We start from the raw sequence: 17,876 nt of genomic DNA on the forward strand, positions 1-17,876 counted from the left end.
AAGCCCATTGAGGAACAGGCTCAAGGCCCTTCTCCTTTAAGCAATTGGCCACCTTTCCTCCCCAAGCAGATCACGTCTTGGTAGACTTATTCTCATCCGTAGTGGCCCAAGGCAGCTTTGCTGGATGAAGCACCCCCACAGTATACAAACACAAGTTGCTGTTATTGTTTTAGAGATTTTCTCCATTATACTAAAGTATGAAAATAGTTTTGAGATGCAGTATAGCATGTTTAATACATGGTGATGCATTATGAGCTATTACTACAAATTAATGTAGAATGTTAAAATTATAATCGCTTTTCTTTTTCCCCAGCTTTATTAAAGTACATTTGACAAATAAAATTATACAATTTTCTCTTATACAAATTACTCAGGAAAGATTTATAGTTTTAATTTTAATAGGATTAACTGATTTATTTTCTAATTAAGAAGATAGAGTGGCAGCCTAATTAATGAACAGTTCCTAAAGTATCTCGTAAGAGTTGTATCTAGATTTTTTCTCTCTAACCCATTCCTCATTCAGACACCAGCTGTATTTTTTTTAGAGTTGTCAACAAAACTTCATTCACTGGAAACTGAACCAGAAGACCCCTCAAAAAACTGCATGCGCCTAGGCCCTGGCCTCTACTGCGTTTGGACCCTAGTGCAATGTGCAGTGTGCCCTCCCCAATGTCAGGGAGTGACAAACAGAAGGGAAACGCCATTTTTCTCTGTGATGTGGGGAGTGAAAGGGATACGAACAGAAATCTGCTTCTCTCTGCTGAGGCTTCCAGTGGAGCTGGGGTATGAGGGTTCATGGTCACAAAGATGGGTGCAGACACCATCCTGACCTCAGCCATTGGATCAGGTTGGGAATGAACCTAAAAAGTGGTAACTCAAGGGCATCTGAGAGATACTACCCCCAGACCTACCAAGTAAAAGTTCAAGATCATTACAAGGTCCTTGAGATGCCAAAACACCCAAATGACATTGATGTGTTGTAGTTGCATAAGATGGGAGGCAGTGGGGATGGGGCAGGGAAAGGACCTGCACATCTCCCAAAGAAAAACTAGAAGCACAGAGGGGGTGCCCCAGAGGCTAGGTTCTGGGTAGGCTCTGGTAAGGGGGAGGGGAGTCCACAGCAATAGTCTCACCACCCTCAGCATCACAGGGACCCACAGCATAAAGAGAAGCTGTTACCCTGCTCCCACTCAGGTCAGTCTTCCAGGGTGTGCCATATCAATGTCCTGGATCTATGGTTTGGAGGCTTGGCACGACAGCCATGGGGGGTAGAAGGGGATGAAGGCCAGGACCTGGAGATCAGGTGTTAATAGTGTCCTAGCTCGGGAGGCTGTGCAAAGCCTGGAGCTGGAAGAGTGAGCAGGGAGGGAGGGAGTTTTCAGAGGTAGACATTGAGGGTCTGAAGAATGCTCCGGAGGTGGTAGATTGGGTGTTGCATCAGGATTTCAGTGCAGGCCTGGGACAGGAAAAGGTGCTGACAGGGCAGAAGCAGCACCATCTTGCTCTGGTCCTGGCAGATGATGCCCTTCTTCCCCTCCTCTTGCTCTGTCAACAACTTCCATGGGCAAAAACTTGCCCATCTACAGGCTCCTCCTCACTGAGCCTCTCCTTGCCCCAGGCAGCTGTCACTCTGGCCACTGTAATTTACTCCTCTTCTGCCCCTGATCTGGACCCTGCTTCAGGAAGAGTATCCTGTTGCCAGGTCCTGGCTGAGGGCACCCTTCTAGGGCCAACTTGGGGAACCCCAGGTGCCCCACCCTGGTTCGGCCAGCTTGCCAGCTACAGGCAGCGGCTCCAGACTCAGTACCAAGCCTTTAAGTCCAGTGGTAGGGGAGACAGCTGCACATCTTCCCGAAGCTGGTGGAAGGATGGATGGCAGTAGAGCTGAGTGCCCAGGTGGCCAGCCTCATGGTGAGGTCCAGGTGCAACCCTGTCACTGCCAGCATGCAAGCCAGCAGCACAAGTGGAGACAAGCACAAAGCCGGGCAAGAGGTGGGGAGGTGCAACCAGGAGTTCCAGTGCTAGTTGGCAGGACATCAAGGAGGATGGCTATGACTTCAGCACTGCTGGAAATGTGAGTTAGGAAGGTGGCCATAACATCTGGCATCCTCCATAGTGGCCCCATCACTGCATCCCATAGGGATAGCAACAGGGAGAAGAGATTACGAGTACCAAAGAGGCAGATGTTGACCAGGCTGGTGATCACATAAGCCATCAGGCTCATGGCAATGGCACAGTTATCACAGGCCAGATGCAGCAGAGCACTGGAGACCACACTGAGGATGCCCTGGTGTAGTATATCTCAGCTCCTCAATGCTCCCTGAAAGGCTTGGTGCCCCAGGAGCTTTAGGCTCTGCAGACCAGAGCAGTCACTGTAGAGCAGGGTACACAGGTGTGAAAGCCCCCAAAAGTGAATCAGACCAAGGCTTTGATCAAGGCCGGCAGTGAAAGCAGGACTCCGTGATCCAAGTGCAGAAGACTAGTCAGTACACCGTGTGGCAGGTGGTAGATGAAGGCTAGGAGCCAGGCCAGGGGAGCTGGGAGGGAGGACACCAGCAAGAAGTTGAGGCCCAACACCACGGTCAGCACTTCTGGCATCAGGCCCACACCATTCACCACCAGGTACCCAGCCTCCGTGACAGGCCTTTGGAGGTCAGTCAAAAGGAAGTCTAGCTCCCAGTTGAGGGGGGTGGCAAGGTTGCCAATATTCTGGGGAGGGTGATCAGGGATTAATTTGGAAGAGAAGTCAGTAGTTTCCAGTTAAGGGAGAGAATCAAGAATCTGAGAAGTGGGTTAGAGTTAAGTATGGTCTCAGTGGAGGGAATGGGGCCCAGGAGCGGGCCCAGCAGTCCCAGTTTTGGAGGCAGACTATTTGGGAGGGAAGAGGCCAAATATCTCTACAGTGGAGCAGAGCCTGGGCTGGAGCAGAGGCTGTCAGCTTTGGAGACCCAGTGGTGGCATACCACATCCAGGCGATGAATCAGAATGCGAGAAGACCGAGAATGGCTGGGATCGGGGTGGGCTGGGTGGGGTGGCGCAGGCTGGGGGCAGGCTCAAGGTCCAGCTACACAGGTGTCCCTGTCCCAGCCCAGTCCCTGTCCTCTGGGCTCTCAGCACTCTGGGCCCAAAGAGGGAATGGGAAAGAGAGTCAACCTCAGCAAACTCTAGGAGCAGCCTCCACTCCATTGTGCTGTCCTCTTGTGTCACCACCTGTATTTTTTAAAAATACATTTTATCATCTCTTACACAGTCATACCTCTGGATAGCTCCCTTTTTATTAGAGAATAAAATGTGAATTCCTCAGAACACAATCTGACCCCAATGTACCTTTGCAGACTCAGTTTTACCTAATGCATCCATCTCACCATTTCCTCCAGCTAAACTAAAACTTAAACCATTCCCTAGCTATGCCAAGCTCTCTTCCAGGCATGATCTTGGGCACCATGGGCTCTTTCCTGAAGCCTCACTTGCAGATGAGGCCTATGATGAAGACAAAGGCAAGATCATGGGAGGTTTTATGAGACAGGGCAAGGGCTCTGGGACTTGTCCTAATTGTGATAGAAAGCCATTTAAGAGTTTTAAGCAGGGTAGCCACATTATCTAATTTATTTTCAAAGAATTATGTTGGCTGCTATGGGGAGAATAAGCTAAGAGACAGGAGAGAAGCAGGAAAGTAGAAGGGAGGAATCAGGAATGGCTCCTAGTTTTACCGAAACAGCTGGGTAAATGTGCTGGGATTTGAAGACCTGTGTGGCAGGGGAAATGGAAGTGAAAGGAAGTTCTGGGGCAGGGAATCAAGAGTTCTGTTGGAACATGTAAAGTCTGAGAAACCTCTCAGCTGCTCTATCCCTCTTTATTCAGTGACACTTTGTTTACACTGTGATTTTAGAATCTACCCCACTCTGAAAAAATTTGCTGCATGCTCACTTGTTTTCTCAGCCAGAGACTGTAAGCTGCCTGAGAGCAGAGGCTGTAATATTTAGTCAATATACTTAGATGAGGACCTTAAACAAAGTATCCACTTAAAGTAATTTTAGAATGAATAAGGGTAGCATTCTAGAAACTCTGAAGAGAACAAACCAAAGAAGGAAGAAAATACTTTATTAGCAGTCTCCACCATCCAGAGCTCACCCTGAATAAGGTCAACAGAAGTTACAGCAGACCAGAGGCCATAAGCCCACCTTCCTTCCAGCACATAAATACACAAACACACACACACATCAACCCCTGCTCTTAAGGAAGATGGGTAGTGGGTCCATAGAGGCCAGCTCTGTGTAAATAGCCTTTCTGTACAAAGCCAAACACCTACATATATCATTTGAATATTTAGACACGATGTTTAAAAATAAAAATCTTACACCACAATTCCCTTTCTTTTATCTCTCCCCCTACTGCCCAACATGCTAAAAGGAAAGAAGGCTAAGGGGAAGAAGCTGGCCCCAGCTGTTGTGAAGAAGAGGCCAAGAAGGTGGTAAATCCCTGTTTAAGAAAAGGCCCAAGAATTTTGGCAATGGACAGGACATCCAGCCCAAAAGGGACCTCACCCACTTTGTCAAATGGCCCTGCTACATCCGGCTGCAGCGCCAAGGGCTATTCTGTATAAGGGTCCAAAAATGCCTCCTGCCATCAACCAGTTCGCCCAGGCCTTGTACTGCCAAGCCACTATTCAGCTCTTAAGCTGGCCTGCAAGTATAGACCAGAGTCAAAGCAAGAGAAAAAGCAGAGATTGCTGGCCAGGGCAGAGGAAAAAAATACCAGCAAAGGGGATGTCCCCACCAAGAGTCCACCTGTCCCTCAAGCAGGGGTTAACACTGTTACCACCCTGGTGGAGAACAAGACCTAGAAGTGATTGCACACAGTATGGATCCCATCGAGCTGGCTGTCTTCCTGCTGGCCCTGGGCCAGAAGATGGGGGTTCTCTAGTGCATTATCAAGGGAAAGGCCAAGCTGGGGCATCTGGTCCACAGGAAGACCTGCACCACCGTCACCTTCACACAGGTTAACCTGGAAGACAAAGGAGCTCTGGCTCAGCTGGTGGAAGCTATCCGTACCAATTGCAGATGAGATCTGCCACCACTGGGGGGGCCACGTCCTGGGTCCAAAGTCGGTGGCTCGCATTGCCAAAATAGAAAAGGCCAAGGCTAAAGAACTGGCCACCACACTAGGCTAAGTATACACTGTTGAGTTTTCTGTACTAAAAGTAATAAAAATTCTTCTAAATAAATTAAGTAAGTAACTTACTGAAAAATCTGTCTACGTTATTTGTTTTTATACTTCAGCTTCTGATAGATTATTTGTATTAACTCTTTGTATAAACTTAACTATCCCCTCTTAAAGCTGGTTTGAACACTAAAGAGAATCACAGAATTTTTAAGAAAGAAACTCACCAAATCCAGAGCCTTTCTTACCTATAGGAGGGATAAGAAAACTGAGGCTTGAAAAGAAATTGTTCAGCACTCCATAGTCATTTAGAAATGGAGACAGATGCAGAAAGCAGTTCACCTGTTTCCTAGTACAGGATTCCCCCCGGCCCCCCAGAAGACCGGCTACTTATAGTGAACAAAATGGATTAATTTGGCCATTTTGTAACAAACAACATATTTTGTTTTTATAACTATTCCATACAGCGTTACCTCAATAAATTTTATAGGAAGGATATGCCTTAAAATGAGGTCAGGCATGTTAATAACTAAAGCAAAATCAAGTGAAGCAGTGTTATCGTTTGTGCCATATGGCTTAACTGTAAGGCTTCTGAGATAGTGGACACCTAGAGGGACATGCATGGCACAAACACCCCAACTCCAGGCCCGCTTGGCCAGAGGGAACTATGTACGATGGTGGGTTTGTAAGGCCTGTCTTTATCATACCCAGCTTTCCTTTTATTCTTTATCTGTCTCACTGATAATCCCTCTTCCATTTCAAAGGCCTTCCTATCTCTCCTCTCTTCTCTTTTCCTTCACAGAAAAGGAAGACTTTTTTATCTATCATCTACACTTGCTAGCTGACAAACTTAAGACACTACCTGAATGAGTTTTAATCAATATATTAACTCAACCAAACATTTCCATTCTATGCCTTTAATCCTAAAGTGTGAAATGGAAGATTTGTTCTCCAAAGCTTTTTAGATCTGAGGAGAAAGATGACAGGGATCAAGTGGTGGAGACAGATTCCCTCCGCCCAGGTCCTTAAATGACCTGGTGTGAGGCGAACCAAGTACGCAGTTAGGGTGCGGAGAGCAAGAGTCTAAAGGGAGAGTGCACTGTGCATAAGCACAACCAACACTATTGCTCCAACTTCTGGCAGATATCTGGAATGTTAGAAATTTAAAATTTCTAATGTTTGGGACAATTGTATCATTTATTGACTTTAAATTAGAACTCAAAACAGCAAAGCTAGTGTACACATACTTATCATGTTTACAATTTAAGTATGTTATATTCGTATAGTGCCTTATGCTTACAAAGTATTTGAATGTGCTATGTGATCTGAACTTCAACAGTATAGAATGTAAACATCTTCTAGTTTCCAAAAGAATATTCTTAGGTAACAAGTCACAACAAAAGGTACAGCCAGGAGTGAACATAAGAGTTCTTGATCCAAGTATTTTCCTACCATAATAAGTCACTTATAAAGCAACATTAATATAATTTGCATATGTAAACTGCAAACACTTTCAAAGTAGAAAAGTAACACTGTCCCCGTATTTCTAAGTAAATTATGTCAATGTTTTCAAACTAACATTTCTTCTTATTATAATCGCTTTGTCAAAGATAACTGTTTAGTTATTCTCAGTGGTCTCATTTTTATAAAAACTCAATACATAAAATACTGTCAAAAACATATAGTCATTGCACAGAAGTAGCCTTCTTTCAATCTCAAAGTCAGATTCTCAGATAAATGCTCTTCCTTTGATGTCCTCTGAAAATCTTATTCAAATTATTTAAAATGGCCTAAAAAATTGCAATTGTACAGTTCATTTCAACTCAGTGATTCATGTAGATTTTTGTAACTAGCTTCTTTACATTATTTTATTAATTTGCCAACTTTGAAGAAACAAAGTATCCCTGGCAGGTTGAATCCTGTTTCTGCCAAAATGCATTTTGCCTTGGATTCCTTGAAATGAACTATAACATATAAAATCAACTATGATTCTTTTACCTAAGAGAATTGAATCAGATTTAATAGCATACATGTTTAAACCTAACGTTTTGCTATTTTTTGTTATCTGTTCAACCCTGGCTGGTGTAGCTCAGTGGATTGAGCGCAGGCCAGTGAACCAAAGGGTTGTCAGTTCGATTCCCAGTCAGGGCACATGCCAGGGTTGCAGGCCAGGTCCCCCGTACAGGGCGTGAGAGGCAACAACACATTGATGTTTCTCTCCCTTTCTCCTTCCCTTTCCCTCTCTCTAAACATAAATAAAATCTTTTAAAAAAACAAATTATTATCTGTTCAATGGAATAGAGGCTGAGAGAGTATCTACTATTAAACAAATTCAATTTGCTTTTGAAATAACTTGAGTGATTTTTAAAGAAAAGAAGATGCTAGAAGGTAATTCAGGTGTGAAAATGGACAATTAGAATGCTATGAGCTGTATTTCTGAAGTGAAATAAATGACACTTGTGAAAAACAATAGTATCTGAACATTCAGAAGAACAGTCGAAGTAAGAAAGGGCTCACCAGTCCGTGTGAAACCCGTCTGACGCAGAGCTGGGTGCTGAGTGTCCAGCATGTCAGCCTGTTCTAACTTAGACTGCTGTGAGGAGGCTGATGTTGAAGCAAACGAGAGATTTTTGTTGACCTGTAATAGGAAAGGCAAATCAGAAACAAAAACGTAATTTCCTGGGTTACTGATGCAAAAGCCTAGTGAGAAATATTTGCTTACGATGCAAACCATGACACATGGCAGGCCAAGGGGAGTGGTAATGATTTATATGCTTAATTTTCAAAGTTTATAAAACAGAGGAGTTTTTATCAAGGAAGGAATACAATGGTAATGAAGCATAACTGTATGAAAGTAAACCTGCCTTACTCAGTAAAACATGTTGGCTTATTATGGAACTGACATTAATAATGTAAAATAGAGTGGTGTTAAAAGTTATGCAAAGAAATGCAAAAAATGAAAGTGACTCCTTGACAGCTTTCAATTAAGAAAGAGTTAGAATGTTTCCGACCCACGTCTCTCTAGTGTTTTGTAAAACAGTAGGGACTTCCTTTAAAAAGCCTGCACAGAAAACACCTGTAACATTCATGTTTACCTACATCGGGGTGACACAGATAGCACAGCTGTAACCTAACCTGCCCAGTGAAAGTTTCCGCTGTGCCAAAAAAACTTTATTCTTAAGACACAGTTTAAAAACAGCATTAAAAATCTGAAATTTTGAATTTCTAATTTACTGAAAAAATGTAATTTATGAATTAACAAAATGTTAAATGATAGTTTACAGTAAATATTTGTATATGAAAATTGCTACCCTTTCTCTCTCTTTTTTTAAAATAATCAAACCACACAGAGTACTTCCATGTATTAGCATTTAAAAATTCCCTTTCGATGTTTTGTATTAGTGCATTGTGGTTACATGCCCTTATTTGACTCATTCTTGTTTGTAAATGCTGCTCTTCTTTCAAACAGTGATCACAAGTGATTTATTCCAGATTAAGTTTTTCTCCTTGAGGCAAAGAGCTATACATAGTTGGTGAAAAAACCAATTGATTAAGACCATATGATAATATAGTCCTGAAGTTCCTAAACTGTTATGATATCATCTTAAGAAAAAATATATTTTTCAAAGTAGTTAGATGAGGTCAAATACCATATTAGTTTTAAAAAGATTATCCTGCTTTAAAAATTCTATCATGAGCCATTATTAAACCTTGGCCAAAGTTAATGTTGATTATTTACATTAATATCATACCTAAAGTAACAATGAAATCATCTAACATTTTCAAGTTTCATTTTTCACCTTTAAGTGGAGATAATAAAAATAGCATGTATGCTTCAATGGGAATGTGGGCTGTAACAGCAAAAAACTAGTATTAAAGAGTGCTGTTCATATATGCTGACCCATAAAGCACCAAATAACATTAAATAAGAAATATATTAAATAGAGCATGTTGGTAAAGGGAAATCACAAAGTGCTATACAAGTAAAGTGCTATATAAACATTCGTTGTTATTACTAACATCACTAGAAGAGTAACTAAAAATACACATAATACAGTAAATTTTTCATAGTGCTATGCTTTTAAATGGAAGTACTTTACACAAAGTTATGCATTTATCACTTAGCTATTTAGTCCACTTCTCTTTTTAGAATCATTTTTCAGTTTTACTTCTGTGTTCTTGAAAATTTTTTATCCTACGTGTCAAACAATGCATTTTGAAATCTGGTGCAAAAGAACAGGTGTGTGCTGGGCACACACATGCACACACGCTTCAGTCTCCCTCTTCAGAAATTTACTTGTGCTAAAATCAAAAGGAACACCAGGAAAGCTAGAATAAAATACTTAAATGCATCCACTCAGACAGAAAGACTTGTCGCTTTTAAAAAATAAAATGCTGTTAAAAAAACAACTATAACCAACAATTATATGTTCTTCCTAAAGCATTTTTATAATTCTGCTTTCTTGACACATTTCTTTAGAGACAATCAAATGTCCATGAAGTGATGAGTAGCAACATAAAGCGGATGATTCAATTTTTAAGGTTTGAGATAACTGTTAATTATTATAGTGATTTGAAATTAGGACTCAGAGTATTTGCAAAGCTAGCCCACACATATTCACTACTTCATTTAGAGGAAGAAAAGTAGTAATAACCATTAAATACAGTGAAGCAATATCTATTTTTGAAATACATGCTGTGGAAAAGAGTTGCTTAATAATTTTACAACAACAGAAAGGTTGACTAAGATAGTCTACCCCACACCAACCTGCTCTCTTTTCACAACACGCTTTTCTGCTTGCTTCATGCAGAAACCACAGTCTGCCAGAGTCAGTTTATTACCTCCAGAATGGGGAAAACTAAACACATACAAGTTTAATGAAACTGACAATAGAGAAAAAAGAAAAAAGTCACCTGAACTTCTGGCAAGTTATTTATAAAACTGTTTTGCCTACTCTTTAGGGGTACAAGTACCTTTATGCAAAACATACAAACGCTAATTTTCTAGGAAGGGATTGATTTTCCTGTTAAACAAGTTAAAACAAGCTAATAATCAGTTTATCTTTGGGTGATTAAATTTTAAAAACTTTGGGAGAGATATATAACATTCATTTCATATATACTTATGTGGGGATTAAAAAAGTAATTTTTTTCCACCTTCTCAGTCCTTCTAACTGGGCTAATAATTAAATTAACAGGAAAAAAAACTGTCTGAAGTTTATTATACAAATGCACATTTGGGGGTGCCATAAGAATGAGACCCAAAAAGGCATTGGGCAGTTGAGGTATTAAATGCCATTACAGGCAAAGGAGTAAGAGGGCAGGGAAATGGGGAAAAAAGGAAATTCACAGGCAGCTGACATGAGCAAAACACACTGCCTAGCAAATTCCTGCCTGGCAGCCCAGAAACAATGGGCCAGTGGTGGGGAAGTGGGATCGCAGGCCCTGCTCGATCCTTCCTAGCTAATGCTGTGGAATAGGCTTTGATTTCCTTCCTGACACAGGCCTTTCCCTGTGAATCTCTTAGGCTGGAAAGGGGGACGGTCAAAGGTTCTTTCTGAGTTGTTTCTGAACAACCTGTTTAAAATCAATATCCCAAAAGGCACACTTTGGGTGGCACAACTTTGGTCCACTTCACTTGCAAATCCAATCATTTTAGCTGACTTCAGGTTACACACTACATTTACATTTACACTACATTCAAGCTGCCTAGAAACTTCAAATTGAAGTTTGAAAACTGAAAAGATGTTAATACTGTCTATATTTATATTCACAAATTTGTCTCCCTTTCTCCAGGTGGCTGTTTATTTTTCCCACCAAGTCTGAACAACAATGCAGATAATACTTTGAGGGAAGTTCTGGTGGCAAAAAACACCAACTAGTAAGGAAATGTTTGGTTGCACATCACACATCTGTTATAAAAATTAAAGTACAAATTAAACAGAAAACTTGAGCCAAAGTGATATTCAAGGTATTTGAAGTCTGGCATCTTAACATTCCCCTATTATAAATTCTAACAGCAGGTTACGATGTCCTCTGATATCTAGGTTAGTAAAACCTAAGAAATGAGTAGCCTATGGTGTCATAAAGAGACATTAAAACATGATCTCTTAGGTCTTCAGCTATTTCCCTTATAAGCCAGGACAATGAAATGAGGAATTAGAAAGAAACACTGATGCTATTAAAGAGAAATTTTTCCAATGGGGTAAGGTGCCAAAAACCTCCCTCAAATCAGTTCATCACTACTGCAGGAACTAAAATCGGAATTAAAATTTAAATCATGCGTAACTAAGTTTTATTTGTAATATTTAATAAAGATTTTTTGAGCCTTTGATATATACACCAAGGCCTGGTGGCTCAAAGATGACCCATACAACTCCTCTGCATGAAGCTCAAAATTAAAATTTAGTCCTGGTTGAAACCATGTACCTAAAAATATGCCCTAGTGAAAGCCAATTTACCTCAATGATTCTTGGTTTTCTCCAAATCTTTACTCCATTTTCTCAATACATTTCCTTACTTCACGGGAAACTGGTCTTGAACCCCTGAAAAACCTCACCTTCAAACCCATGAAAATAGAGACAGAGGCATGGACACATGGAACAGACTGACATCTGCCAGAGAAGAGAGGAGGGGACTGGATGAAGGAAGGTGAAGGGATTAGCTAAAGAACACATATGTATCTCACAGACACCCACAACAGTGTGGCGAGGGCCAGAGGGCAGGGGGCAGGGGGCGCAGGGGCTGGGTAGAGGTGGGCAAAGGGTGAGAACAATAAAAATAAAGGGGAAAAAAAGAACATACTGTACCTCTTGCACCTTCCCTCATCTCTTTTCTTCTAGCATCAGAGGAAGAGGTACCCTTCTGTTCAAGATTAAGCCCTCCATTTCTTCCTGGGAATACCTTAAAGGTCTTCCGAATTCTACTTTCAAAATTTCAATGGGCTCTTTCCCTATAGGCTATAAGCATAGATCTTTCTACTTTAACCCAAAAACAAACAGCAAACGACAAAAAATTTTCACTATGATTCCATAATTTCCCTCTGGCTTCACTGAAGGCTAAACTCCTTGAAAAATAGCATGTTACTGCTACCTATATACCTCAACCATTCAATTTTAACCAGTTACAACAAAGCTTTTCTCCATCAGAACATTAAATCTGAAGTGAAAGTCACCCTGGACTTCAAAAGATCCATTTCAGCAGATTCACTCAGGCCTCAGAGACCAAACACCGTTGATCACTGTCCTCTCTCTGTTGCTGGAAAACCATTTCTGTGGGTTACCCTGCCATTGCTTACCAGTGTCCTCTGCCAGACCTGTGGGGCTCTCCTGTTCCTCCAAAGCACACTGGTCACCCTGGGCAGTAACGGTTGTTCTCACTGCTACACTGGCCGTCTATGCAGACATTTCTCAAATCAAAAACTGTTCTGATCAGTAAGTTCAGAATTAACTAACATGTCCCTACTATTTACTTCCTCAGGGAAAGCTACCCCTATCACCTAGTTGTCCCAGCCAGAAAGACGAGAATCATCCCAGAAAGCTTCCGCACACTCTGCCAGTCCCAAGTCAATTAGGTGCTTTGGCCTCTGATCACACTCCTTCTCCAGTTGTCGGTGCTTTGGTTCAGGCCTTCCTACTGCTCGCGAACTACTGCAATGGTCTCCTGATTTGTTTCCCTAGCTCGTCCGCTTCTCTAATTATTCTGTACTGCTAACAGGTGACTTTTCTAAAATGCTGATTTTACTGAGTAACACTTCTGCTTAAAACCTATCATCAACTGTCCCACTAGATGGGAAGTCCATGCTTTTTTTAGGATGGCATACAGAGCTTTCTATTCTTTAACAACTACCTAGCTTGACGACCTTGTTGCTCCATTTCCTATCTCTGGATACAACAAACTGCATTTGTCTCCCAGATGCGGCAGGCTGTTTCATGTCTCTGTGACTTAGCTCATGCTGTTCCTCTTCTCGTTTCTGGGAACAGGCTTCCCCTTGGCACTACCTTCCTGGTGGATGTCAACTCTTCTTTCCATCTTCAGCTCGCGTATTACATCACGTATGAAAAGCCTTTTATACTCTCCCAACCAAATTTACCTCTCCCTCCTCTGTTTCTCCGACATGTCCCATATCTTCTATTATCACAGTACTGGTGACACTTTAGCCCGCCTATTTATTTCACTGATTGCTACCCACCAGACTCTGACTGTGAGGGTAAGGACCAGGTTTCATCTTGTTTTAGTAAATGGCTGGTATAGCACTAAGATAGAAGTCAAATGAATTCATACATGTAAACAGTGCATGTTTTAAAACCTTACCCAAAGCTAAGGTATTTTTACTCAAGGCTTCTCAAAGTGTAACTTTTTGGTAAGAATTACATGGACTTAAAAATAAGAAACTTTTTAGTTCACATAGTTTAATATTCAAATTCAAATCCACAAATAGGAGTGTAAAATAATAGAAATATATATGTATATTGGTCCCTGATCCTGATTTTTGTAACAGATATCCTAAAACCCTTGTAATTTCCTACATGATAAGAACACTAGAAGCATCTTTTGTTCTAATATTTGGTCTTTGACTCTGATTTCTAACAGTGAACTCTCAAATCCCTCAGAATTTCCTGGATGATAGAAATGTCTTTTGTCCTAATCAAGTGACTCCATGTGGGCTCTTGGATGAGGGCTGACCACCAAAAAGAGCCAGCAATGCTTAGAAGGTTGGAATCCCCCTGTCCTTATTTTCAAGAGAGGGGAGAGGGGCTGGAAATAAAGTTAATAAACGATCATGCCCAACTGATGAAGCCTCCATAAAAATTCCAATACTGTGGAGTTCAAAGAGTTTCCAGGTTGGTGGACACATACATGGAGGTGGTGGGAGAGTGACATGCCCAGAGAGGGCATGGAAACTCCGTACCCCTTTCCACGTGCCTTGCTCTACACATCTCTTCCTTCTGAATGTTCATCTGCATCCTTTGTCACATTCTTTTATAATAAACTGTAAGTGAGTAAACTGTTTTCCTGAGTTTTGTGAGCTGCTTTAGCAAATTAATTAAACCCTAGGAGGCCGTCAGGGAATCTTGATTTACAACTGACTGGTCAGAAGCACAGGTAATGCATGGACTTGCAACAGGCACCTGAAGGGGATGAGGGAGCAGTTGTGCGAAGGGACCCTTAATCTGTAGGAGGTGACACTCATCTCAAAGTAGATAGTGTCAGAACTGAGGTAAACTGTAGGGTACCTGGGTGGTGTTGCAGAACTGGCTGGTGTGGGAAACCCCCACACATCCGATGTCGGAAGTGTTGTGTGTCAGTAGCTTAACAGTAAAGGAGACACACAGGAGGGAAATTTGTTTCTCCTAAAATTTTCCTGTTTTCTAAAATTTCCAGTAAGCGAATTCCATAATTGCTCTTAGTGGTCTATTGTAGCTTGTACTATTTCTTATAGTCAGGCCAATCTTCCCAATACTGTTAAAATAGTACAAATTAATTTGCTCTCCTGCAATGCCATGAAGAAATAATTGAGAGCATTACAAAAAACATTTAAAAAACTCTTCAAATAACAAAACTACTATTCTACTCAAATCTCAACTTAATTTTTTCCTCTTCATGATAAAAATATCCAAACTTTTTAAAAGGGGATTTAAAAAATTATTTTATCTTGATTCTCTAGTTAAGCCTTTTTATTTTTTAGTAAAAAAATATGGCCTGTATAGATTAGACTATAATATAAATCATTACTGGTACAACATTTGTTAGTAAACTTCAGCATGGCTACATTTATATTTATCTGCGGTAGGTAGTATTAATAACTGAAAAACAAAGGTAAAGTCTCATGGCTGCAAAATGCTCACAGAGGAGTATAGAGATTCAGACACGTGAAGATTAGAGGTGGAACACTATGTAAATTTAAAAAGAATTTTTTAAAAAGGAAAGGAAGAAAGGGAGGTGAGGGAGAAAGGAAAGAAGGCAAGAGAGACTTGTTCGGCCTTGAGAGAATTAATAACTTAATTCTGGAAAAGACAGGCAGAATCAATTATAATTTAAGGCAGAAGAGGCCCCATTATATAATAAGTAGGTATGAGTAAATATGCCTGGGAACATGAGATAAACAGATTAATTCCATTTCTGAGGAAACATGAAAGCTTAATGGAGGTAGGCTCTAGGCAGTATCGTTTCTGAAATGCGTCAATCCAATCCTAAAGCAAGGAAAGACCAAGAAAATATGTGAATTGCAAATTCATATGTGGTTATTCTAGGGCCACTGCAATTCAGAGCAATACAAGGCTTCTAATAACAATTTCCATCTTGGAAGCAATCAGATGAGACCTCTTTAATTTTTCTATCATCAAAGCTACACGTGAACATCAGTTTCTACCTATCTGCCTATCAGAAAGGATGAAAAATCCCTTCTGTTAGGCCAGTTTCTCCATCGGTATTCTGGATTACAGCCCCTCTCACTTATTCAGGGACCTGAGTCCAGTAATCACCACCTTCGTGGCACATTACCAACCTTGCCATCACCACTGAATTATTCCCATCAGCAAACAGATATGCTTTAGTACTGTCCATTTAATATTCCCCTCTAGCTCCTGTTTCTCTGCTCCTCAGTCAAAATTTCTTAGAAGGATGCCTGTACAGTCTCTGCCTTACCAGCTCTTATTCTGTCTTCGACCCACATCAGTTGTGCTTTTGTCTCTGCTGCTTACTGAACTAGCAGCCTTCACGGTAAACCAAAGGACATCATCTTGCTAAATATAATGGTCAGTTTTCTGTCCTCATTTTCCTCATTTGCTCAGTAGTACGTGAGGGTCCATCAGTCCTCTTTCCTGAGATGCCATCCTCCAGGCTTCTCTGCTCTACCCTCCCCAGGACCAGCACCTCAGGTATTCAGCTATACTCTCCCCTCAGGTAATCTTATCCAATGTGACAGATTAAAAAAAAATGACTATACATTTACACAATGGAATATTACTTGGCCGTAAAAAGAAAGAAATCTTACCTTTTGTTATAGCATGGATGGACCTGAAGACTACTATGCTAAGTGAAATAAGCCAGAGAAAGACAAGTACTACATGATTTCAATTATATGTGGATTCTAATGAATGAAATAAAGTAACAAAATAGAAACAGAGTCATAGATACAGAGAACAGACTGACAGCTGGTGGAGGGGAAGTGGTTTGGGGGTGCTGGGTGAAAAAGGTGAATGGATTAGGCAAAAACAAACAAACTAAAAACCTCTTATACAGATAATAGTATAGTGATTGCCAGAGGGAAAGGGGGATTGGAGGATGTAGAAAAGGATATAGAAGGGATAAATGGTGATGGAAGGAGACTTGACTTGGGTTGGTGAACACAGAGTAAAATATACAGATGATATATTATAGAAGTATACACCTGAAACCTATATAATTTTATTAACCAATGTCATCCAAATAAATTTCATAAAAATTAAAAAAATAATTCTGAAAAAGAAAATAATGTCTTCTTCCCTGAGCTCAAGACTCTTACCCACCTTCCTACCTCATGGCTACCTTCACATTGAAAGTTCCACTCCTAGTAAGTGCTCCCCTCACTCCAGCATCCCATTAAAACACAAAACTAGCACCTGTAATGTTGCTGAAAGTAACACAGAAGTTATTCCTAATTCCTCTTTCTTTACTTATACCACATCCAGCCCATCACCAAGTTGTGTTGAATCTACTTCCAAAATATACCCCAATTCTGTCCATCACCTGCGTCTTCATCACCACCAATGGTAAAAACAATCAAACAAGGAGGCCATCAGACTGAAGCAGCTCGAATGCCTACATAAGCAAACTCTTAAAAGTGAACAATAAGAAGACACAAATTTTTTTTAAAGAATGGGCAAAGGATTTGAGCAAACATTTCTCCAAAGAAAATATACAAATGGCACATCAAAAATGCTTAACGTCATCAGTCATTAGGGAAATGCAAATCAAAATCACGAGATATCACTTCCCACCCAGGATGATGGCTATGATAAAAAAGAGAAAACAACACATGTTATTTAACAAGGATGAGGAGAAACTGGAACCCTTAGTCACTGCTGGTGGGGTTCTAAAATGGTGCAGACACTTTGGAAAACTGGATGCTTCTCAAAATGCTGAACAGGATTATCAAAGGACCCAATGATTCCAATACTACGTAAATTCCCTAGAGAAATGAAAACGTGTGCATTCATGTTCATTGTAGCGTTATACTCAGTAGCAAAAAGTGGGAACAACCCAAATGTCCATAAACTGATGAATGGGTGAACAAAATATAACCTATCCATATAATCAAATCTCATTTGGCAATAAAAAGTAGTACTTATATATGCTACAAATGAAGGAACCTTGAAAACTTTAAGTTAAAGAAGCCAATTACAAACGACAACATTTTGTATGATTTCATTCTAAAGTGTCCAGAATAATCTACAGAGAAAAAAATCTATAGAGAAAAAAAGTACGTTAGTGAGGGCCAGAAGTTGGAGTCTCTCTCTCTTTGCCTCTGTTTCCCTCTCCCCCACACTGTGTGTGTGCGCGTGCGGGCACACACTGAAATAAAGAATGACAGCTAAAAGAAATGGGGCAGAGAATGACTGCTAAGATAAATGGGGTTTCTTGGTTTCTTTTTGGAGGGAATTCAGAAGTTCTATAATCAGATAGTAGTGATAGTTGCACAACTCCGTGAATACGGTAAAAACCAGTGAATTGTA

General features: G+C 40.7%; 1 protein-coding gene and 2 pseudogenes across 12 annotated transcripts in view; 1 reads left to right on the top strand and 2 right to left on the bottom strand.

The window, feature by feature from the left end:
- AHI1 (Abelson helper integration site 1) overlaps positions 1-17,876 on the bottom strand; it is a 183,274-nt gene that overhangs the window by 94,299 nt on the left and 71,099 nt on the right. For all 12 annotated transcript variants that reach the window (XM_053913963.2, XM_053913961.2, XM_053913962.2 and 9 more), the window contains one exon: positions 7,678-7,798. In XM_053913963.2, coding sequence (XP_053769938.1) covers positions 7,678-7,798 — 121 coding nt within the window. The remainder of the gene's footprint in view (positions 1-7,677; positions 7,799-17,876) is intronic.
- On the bottom strand, positions 1,379-3,360 carry LOC112297191 (E3 ubiquitin-protein ligase RNF26-like; annotated as a pseudogene).
- LOC112297074 (large ribosomal subunit protein eL8 pseudogene) lies at positions 4,260-5,187 on the top strand (annotated as a pseudogene).

The sequence above is a fragment of the Desmodus rotundus genome, chromosome 11 (genome assembly GCF_022682495.2).
Source record: "Desmodus rotundus isolate HL8 chromosome 11, HLdesRot8A.1, whole genome shotgun sequence".
Taxonomy (NCBI): Eukaryota; Metazoa; Chordata; class Mammalia; order Chiroptera; family Phyllostomidae; genus Desmodus; species Desmodus rotundus.